General features: G+C 39.0%; 1 protein-coding gene and 1 long non-coding RNA gene across 2 annotated transcripts in view; one reads left to right on the top strand and one right to left on the bottom strand.

Moving 5' to 3' along the window:
- LOC110057788 (uncharacterized) overlaps positions 1-7,453 on the bottom strand; it is a 7,949-nt gene extending 496 nt beyond the window's left edge. Inside the window, exons 1-7 of the mRNA XM_089283641.1 lie at positions 6,776-7,453; positions 5,643-5,883; positions 2,813-4,395; positions 2,296-2,436; positions 1,737-1,870; positions 965-1,127; positions 1-508 (exon numbers count right to left, since the gene is read on the bottom strand). The exon at positions 1-508 is cut by the window's left edge and continues 496 nt beyond it. Coding sequence (XP_089139767.1) covers positions 381-508; positions 965-1,127; positions 1,737-1,870; positions 2,296-2,436; positions 2,813-4,395; positions 5,643-5,883; positions 6,776-6,863 — 2,478 coding nt within the window. The 5' untranslated portion in view covers positions 6,864-7,453 and the 3' untranslated portion in view covers positions 1-380. The remainder of the gene's footprint in view (positions 509-964; positions 1,128-1,736; positions 1,871-2,295; positions 2,437-2,812; positions 4,396-5,642; positions 5,884-6,775) is intronic.
- On the top strand, positions 7,315-7,957 carry LOC149116485 (uncharacterized). Its single transcript, XR_016205769.1, has 2 exons — positions 7,315-7,348; positions 7,441-7,957. It is a non-coding gene; the product is annotated as an uncharacterized LOC149116485 (long non-coding RNA).
- Positions 7,958-8,030: the final 73 nt, after the last annotated feature.

Here is an 8,030-nt window from a genome sequence, read left to right as displayed (position 1 = left end):
ACAGATGGTCAAGCCAAATTTGTCATTTGTTTTCAGAATTTTATTCTTGGGGGTAGGGGGGTGGTGGGGGGGGGGCTCTGTTACCATTTTAGATCAATATTTTCTACCTATTTTACATAATTTTCTCTCTTCCTGAGAATGTAACGAGATCCAAAATAAGGGACATAATGACGGCTTCAAAAGCCATACCCAAAAAAGCAATCTATTTTTTAGAGTAAGTTGACAGCTACCTATTAAACTCACCCCTCCGTTGAACAACCTCTAGCGTATGAATTGTATTGACTTGAATTTGTATTGAGAAAAGGGCGAAACCTTATTTTTGATATCTTTGTTATTTGATACTTCTAGATATTTAGAAAGAACAGGCAGAGCAAAGCATTTTACAGCTTTGTGTCAAATGTGTTGACTCTGTAGGTACTGTGACCTCCTTCATGATGTTTCTTTTTCGCGCCTCTCAGCAAAGCTACAGTTCTCTTCTTTGCAACAAACGTCAGGAAAATGAAAAATCCTGTGACAAAAGAAATAAAGAAAAAGAATCATCTTCTCATTTATATATCCCTGGCCATCAACAACGAGATTTTAGGTAACTTTATTGATATTATACTATCCCTCTGGCAACAAACAAACACCAAAACAGAACCAAAACAACAACAATAACAACAATAACAAACAAACAAACAAGGGGTGAAATATACGATCGCTCATAAATTCACTTTAAAAGGAAAAGAACAATGGAAAATAAAGTTGGAAGAAAAGGAGAGGCATTATTTTCCGTGTAATCAAACGTGAGACTAAAAATCGAATTCTAAGCCCCTATTCCAATTGTATTACGGATTTATTGTTCATATTACGTCACCCAACATTGTAAATAAACAAGTGGAGACGTTAAGAAGATGATGCGTTGAATTAGGTGCCTCAGCAGTCATCTCTAAGGCAGACGATTTGTGCCTTTTTGACATCTCACCTTGTAAGCTGTTAACCACCACAAAAATATACATTGTTGCGTCAGTTTTTACGATGGAGCTGAGAAATCCAAACACCCATGTAAGACCAAGGACACAAGTCAGCTTGATGCACAGCAGAGCGAGACTTGTGTGGCTTCCCTGGTCGGACAATTTATTAGTTACCTGCATAAACAGAGTACAACAAATGGTTGGCGTAAGAATCTATTGATTTTTGGTAATATATTAATAATCTGGCATCAAGCGACTGGTACTCGAGAATACAAAAAAAAAAATATATTGGGCAACAATCCGTCATGATGAATTGCATTACTGAGATCAACAGCCTCCACAACAAAGTGAATTTGTTAGTGAATGCCCCCTATTATGTGTTAACCCTCGATAAACAAAGGTTTTATCTTATCCTATCTTGTCCCGTCCCGTCCCGTCTCGTCTCGTCTCATCTCATCTTATCCTATCTTAATTACTGGCCGAGATATCAATGCGAAAATATAACATTAATCTTAGAATACATCTCAGAGATAGATGCGTTGGAGTGAGCCCTGAAAGATATTAGGTGTCAGTAGTTATCTTTCTCAGACAGAAAATACACTATACACTTTACATGATACTGCTGTTATTTCCTTATAAAGTGGTTTTGAAGAGCAGTCGCAAAACATCCTAATTAAATAAGGATAAAGGTCAATTGGGCACGCATCTTAATGAAGACTGGAATTGCTTCAACTGTATAGGCTTCTTGTAAAATGTTTACCTGCCTAAATGAAATGATCTTACCTTGTGCACTTTGTAAATAGAAATGACCGTCCAAGTTAAAGCTACGAAATTAAACACAATAACCAATGCAATGGGGACACCAACAACAGCTAGCGACGTAGTACCATTTTTGATCCAGCAGAATCCACTGTGACCTGCCAAAAAATAACCTATTAAAATCTTACAATCTCGCAAGCGTACGATCGACATGTTTAATGGGAGGGGGGGGGGGGGGCATAAAGCTAAAATTTAAAACTCAAAACCAAACAAACAAATAACGCACATGGATTTGCATTAGCTTGGCAACCACCAACTCGTATAATTATTTTCAAACAGGCATTTAGCTTACCACTGACGAGTCTCTGAAGGGGATTGATCTCGCGACCCCCCGGAAACCTGGAATGTCAAGTATGACATTATGAAAAATACATATGTGTTAAATCCTTAACCCGGTCATACCAATGCTGTAAGCAAACGCATCCAATCTCTCTCGAATACGAGACAAATCTTATTTGCACGATAATGTATCTTATGTAACAGAAAAAAAACAAAAATTCCACACAGCAACGTTTTCGCTTACCGTAGCCTATGCCAACAGTGTCCGTGTAATCCAACGCAAAGCACGAGACGACAACAACTGCAGGTAAACCCCAGGCACACGCACAATATTTAAGGAGAGTCCTCCTACTGTTCCTAGCTGGTTGGGAACGTGCATTATTATCTGAAATCATAGTAAAACATTGTTTATTGTTTTTAGTGTTTGAGAAAGGGGATAGGCGACTATTTTTTTTTTCTCTCTGACCAGTCACAAAAGCATATTTTGTGTAGACAACGCTTTTTACATTGTCTTCAGAATTAACACTGATAGTTTTGTTCTTAAACCATTAATATTTTTAATGTCTGGGTGAGAGGACTCATTGCAAAAAAGAGTGGGAGTGGAGAGAGAGGGTGAATGTACACTTTAATTTAGACTCACCTAGTCGTTTTACTTAGGAAGGCTGACATGTTTAGAGCTAAAGATATGATTTTGCAGTCCGTGCTCTATTATGTCACATGCTCACTTTTTTTGATCAAGACATAATGAAAGCATTTCTTACCGTGAAATACAAATGTTTTTGCCACATCAAATGCCATCACACTCATCCATGCAAATTGACATAACAAAAAGTAATGAAGAAGAACAGCAATTCCAGTGCAGAGAGCTTGGATGTTTCTTAATCCTGCGACAAACAGGAATATGTGATAAAATATCATTGCAAAAGACAGGTTTATCAGATTTTTCCCTGGTAGAGTCCTCAACTCCTTAAAAACGCAGTAAACGACGAGTAAAATAAGCAGCGATAGGACCGAAACTGAGCATCCGGCGTAGGTAATAATCTGTAATGGAGATACCACATAGGACCACCTTGCAATTGTTTCTCTGTTTGAGTAGTTGCTTGCAAAGTTTGTGCACAAAAATACATAGGAGCCATTCATGAAATAATCAGTGCGGTTATATCCTGTGGAGTGTAAAGGAACCCACAAAGCTCCATTTGGAAGCAAAACTGTGTCTGAAGAATTAAGCCGTATGCCGGAACAGTTCAGCATTATTTCGACATCACTCGTTGAATTGGTTGAATTGGTTGAATTGATCGAGGCGTCGGTATTTACAATCACTTCGTGGAAAGCCTCTCTGCAGATTTGAACGAAAGGATCATAAACAAACCCTTTCTGACAAGTCTTTCGTGCCACAACTTTAGTTTGAGTTGTTTTGCCATGAATGCTGATTTGATTGGAGGAAAAGTCAAACAGAATGTTCAGTGGAGGAGGATCAGGTTCTGGTGGAATCTCAGTTGTCGTCATTGTATACGTGATAACCGTCGTCGTGGGCATGGGAGCTGTCGTCCAAGGTGGTGGAGGTGTTGACCACGGTCCCGTAGTAAACGGTGGAGGTGTTGTTCCAGATGTCATGGTATGCAGTAGAGTTGTTGACTCAGGTCCTGTAGTAAGCGTTGTCGGATCACTTGTCGAGGTATGCGTTGACGCTGTTGACCCTGGATTCGTTTGATGTTGTAGAGTTGTTGACTTAGGAGTCGTGGCTTGAATTGGAGGATCACTTGTAACTGGCGCCAGGCATCCACAGTTTACCTGAGTTATGTCATCTCCACTGCACAATGCACAGTGGAGATTTTTACGGTGTGAATTTCCACAAACAGGGAAAGCATAGTATGAACAGAGATCTTGTAACACTGGTTCTTTTTCAACTATTTGTTTCGAGGAACAATTGCTTTTGGTCACAAGACATTTTTTGACGTATTTTCGCTGTTCATTTGTAGGATGGTACTTAACTGTGCAGTTTTCTCTTATAAAAGCCAACAGCAATGCGTTGTCTTGAGGAAGAGCTGAGGCTGGTATGCGTCCACAGTCTGCCGTCATCCGCCAGTAAGATACATTTTGTACGGCATTGCACCTAGCACAAAACACATTCCTATAAACAGTACCTGCCCCGTTATCGACAACAGGCATGCCCCGCAGGAAGTCTGTGTTATCTACAATCTCGCATAAGGTTTGAATCTCTGATTTAACGGTACTTTGCGGACATGTGGTTTTCATCACAATACCACGACTGCCTGAGTTCTTCATGTTCAAACATTTCCATTGTCCACCTTGGTCGTCAGACCTCGGTTGCACTTTACTGCAACTAGTTTATAAAGAGCAGTAAATGACATCAACAAAAACAACAAGCAACAACATCAGCAACATCAACAACAACAAAACGCGAATTAAACTGAATTCTGCTACAGTCATTTGAACATTGCATCGATATTTACTGGGCTACTGTTGCTGTTGTTGTTTAACTTGCTGTCTTAATACAATAAAATTAAATGTCTCTAGATCTTTAGACCGCATCGAGCTCGAACAGTTGTTAGTCTCAGTAAATCAACTTTTTTTTATTGATTTTGCTGCTTCTCTTTCACCCGCTCAAGAGATTTCAGAGATAGGTTTTGTTTCTGCCGCTGCTGTTTGCATCATTAAGGTTTTCAGTAGCTGTTGCCGTTGTCGTGATTGACGTTATTGCTATTCCGTCTTCCTTTATATTGTCGTCCTTTTCTTATACTTGGGTTTTTGCGCAAGCTTGTTTGGTAAGATGGTTGGAATGATTGGCCAAGTACATTTTCTGCGCGTTTATGGACGAAAATGGAGTCGAGGTCCATAAACATGCACGAAAAGGACGAGGCCAGTATCCAGACATCTTGACCAAACAAACTTGGTCAATAAAGGAATTTATCAGAATTTTTTTTTTTTTCTTGTGGGACACAGCTTATAATCCTGAGCGGCCAGGATAGCGCCATCTTGGCCTCTGGTGTAGCCAATTTCAGCGCAGGATTTGGTTCACGAATCTAGGCATGCAATAAATGTTCTTACGGTCATGTATTTTTTACTTGAGATGTTTTACTTTTTCTCTTTTAGCCATATATCTACTGGCACTGTAATGACTAAATTACGGTAAGCCCAATTGGCAAAACTAATTCGTCATACTTGTTCTATTTATCTTCACCTACACGAGTTAATAGGTAGCTTAAGCGAAACACGACGACTACGGCAACAAGAACGACACTAAACAAAAGGTTTGATGAGCAGCACAATAGCTGTGCACGTGCGTTGTACATTTCTTTGCCGTTCTCTGCAAAACAACAACGTAAAATGACCAAGTTTTGCGTCGTCTACGGAAAGTGGACGACGACGGCTTATTTTTCGTATTTCCATTTGGAATTGAACGATGTCGTTGCATATTTAGCTTAAGCACGTTTTTAGAGCCATTGGCGTACCGAACAGATCTAGACAATCGCGAATTACGCTGGTAAAATATAAATTCATTTTTTACTAGGCGTTGTCCTCAGCGTTGTCACCGCCGTTGCTTAAGCTTCCTAATTGCATGCCTATCACCTGGAGAAGAAATCGTAACAACAATCTCCTACATCTAAGCAATGACTGTCACAGTAACAAAGTAAATTTCTTCCGCGCTCTGCTGGGTCAGCGACAGCGCCGTGAATACATCTTGTCTTGCACGAGTGTTCATCTCTCGGACAAAAAGCAGCAAAATGAAAGTTTCCAGTGATGTTTAACCGCTGTAAAATCGCCTTAGTGCTCACGTTGTTCCCGTTATATGCTACTACCAGATCACCATCTGTGTTCAGAAGAAATCAAATCAAAATGAGTAAAGTAAACTCGTTCTTCGCGGGATTTTTCTGAGGTTAAAATGTAAAACGCGACGTTTCGGGCGGTTTTACCACCATACAAAAGTTTGTATGACATTTTAACTGCCATAAAAAGTCCGCCATAAAGTCCGCAGTATCGAGGTGGAACTACGGTGTCTGAAGAAGAGCAGTAAAACTGCCCGAAGCGTCGCGTTTTAAAGACATTTTAACATCAGAAAACTCCCGTGTAAAACTATATTTACTTAATTCATTTTATATGTGAACATGAGAGGTTCTGAAGATACGTTATTGTAGATAAGTTTCTGTAGATAAGTTATTGCCATGCAGCGAAATTGTAGCGAGCATTCTAGTTGCGGATGGTCATCTTAATGAGCTTATCTTAATAAAATTATTAGTACGTGAACTCCATTGTATTAATTAAACTAATTTATATAACTATTCATAATCAGCATCGATTATGACATTATTTTTAATGAGGCTAAGTGTTCGTAAAGCCGGAAACGCTCCCACGAAATAAAAACATTATTGAATAACTGTAACTCGCGACTTTTTCGTAAACTGGAAAAATCAGTCAATATGTCGTTGTCCCTGATGTTAGCTTGGAACTGGATTTTTGTTTCCCTGTAGTAGACTAAAAAGATGAATTCATTTGCTGAATGTATCTTGGATGAAAAAGATGATGAAAAAAATTGATAGAAGCTGGAAAAATCTTTGTGTCCCAAAATGTTTTTTTTTTTTTTCTCTTGTTTTAAACTATTAAGATACGTCTCATTGTGAGAGGAGGCTTTACGAATGATTGCAAACTCCATTTGGAGAAAAAAAAAAACGTTATGAAACTGAAAAAAAGTCATTTTTTCTTACCGGAGGCAGCTGCGGTCAGAACAAACGTAGAGAACGCAGTGATGATCAGCAGGAATGTGGACGTGCTCTGGGCTGGGTATCTATGCATTTTCAAGAGTTGCCCTCTTCAAAGAGACCACTGCAAGAAATACATTTGATGGACTTAATAAACCATAAGTCCAATATGGGTTCGATCTTAACCCTCGGGCGTTCAGCTGGCAGTAGTGTCAACCTCCCTCGTTATCCTGCAACAATAGGGAGCTAAATGGTTATTTTAGTTCGGCCGCATAACACAATTTTACCAATAGTGCCATGGAATACCTAACAGTAAAAAAAAAAAGATAAACTTGTTCACATGTTTGTCGAGAACTAAATTTTGCTCAAAACAAACCCCACTTTTCCTATTTCTGGGTTTTTAAATTACTCGCGACGAAAACAAATACGTCTATGAACTACAACAAAATTATGCTGGTATCCAACACATGACGCTGAACATAGAGATGGTACTTATCATAAATATTGGCTTTCTACTTGGTATGATTAATATCAGTCGAAAAGCTTGAGCAAATGCAGGACAAATTCGACATCCCAGAGGTAATGATTGTGTATATTTGTCTTTCTCTCATATTGACAAGGCCCAACGAAAATAATTTGCTAATTTTATTATCATTTTTCATCTACAACAGGCATGCCCCGCAGGAAGTCTGTGTTATCTACAGCCTCGCATAAGGTTTGAATCTCTGGTTCAACGGTACTTTGCGGACATGTGGTTTTCATCACATTACCATGACTGTCTGAGTTCTTCACATTCACATATTTTCACTGTTCACGCGCGTTGGTCGTCATGCCTCGGTTGCTATTGACTGCAACTAGTTTATGAGGAGCAGTAAATTACATCAACAAAAACAACAAGCAACAACATCAGCAACTTCAACAACAACTAAACACGAATTAAACTGAATCCTGCTACAGTCATTTGAACATTGCATCGACGTTTATTGGGCTACTGTTGCTTTAACTTGCTGTATTAATACAATAAAATTAAATGTCTCCAGATCTTTAGACCGCATCGAGCTCGAACAGTTGTAAGTCTCAGTAAATCAATTTTTTTTTTATTGATTTTGCTGCTTCAGAGATAGGTTTTGTTTCTGCTGCTGCTGTTTACGTCATTAAAGTTTTCAGTGGCTGTTGCCATTGTCGTGATTGACGTTATTGTTATTCTGTCTTCCTTTATATTGTCGTCCTTGTCGTATACTTGGGTTATTGATCAAGCTTG

The sequence above is a fragment of the Orbicella faveolata genome, unplaced genomic scaffold (assembly GCF_042242905.1).
Source record: "Orbicella faveolata isolate gen_17 unplaced genomic scaffold, um_ofav_v1 contig_12, whole genome shotgun sequence".
NCBI classification, from domain to species: domain Eukaryota; kingdom Metazoa; phylum Cnidaria; class Anthozoa; order Scleractinia; family Merulinidae; genus Orbicella; species Orbicella faveolata.
The sequence above is the reverse complement of the archived record's forward strand: the minus strand, read 5'-3'. Positions and strand labels throughout refer to the sequence as shown.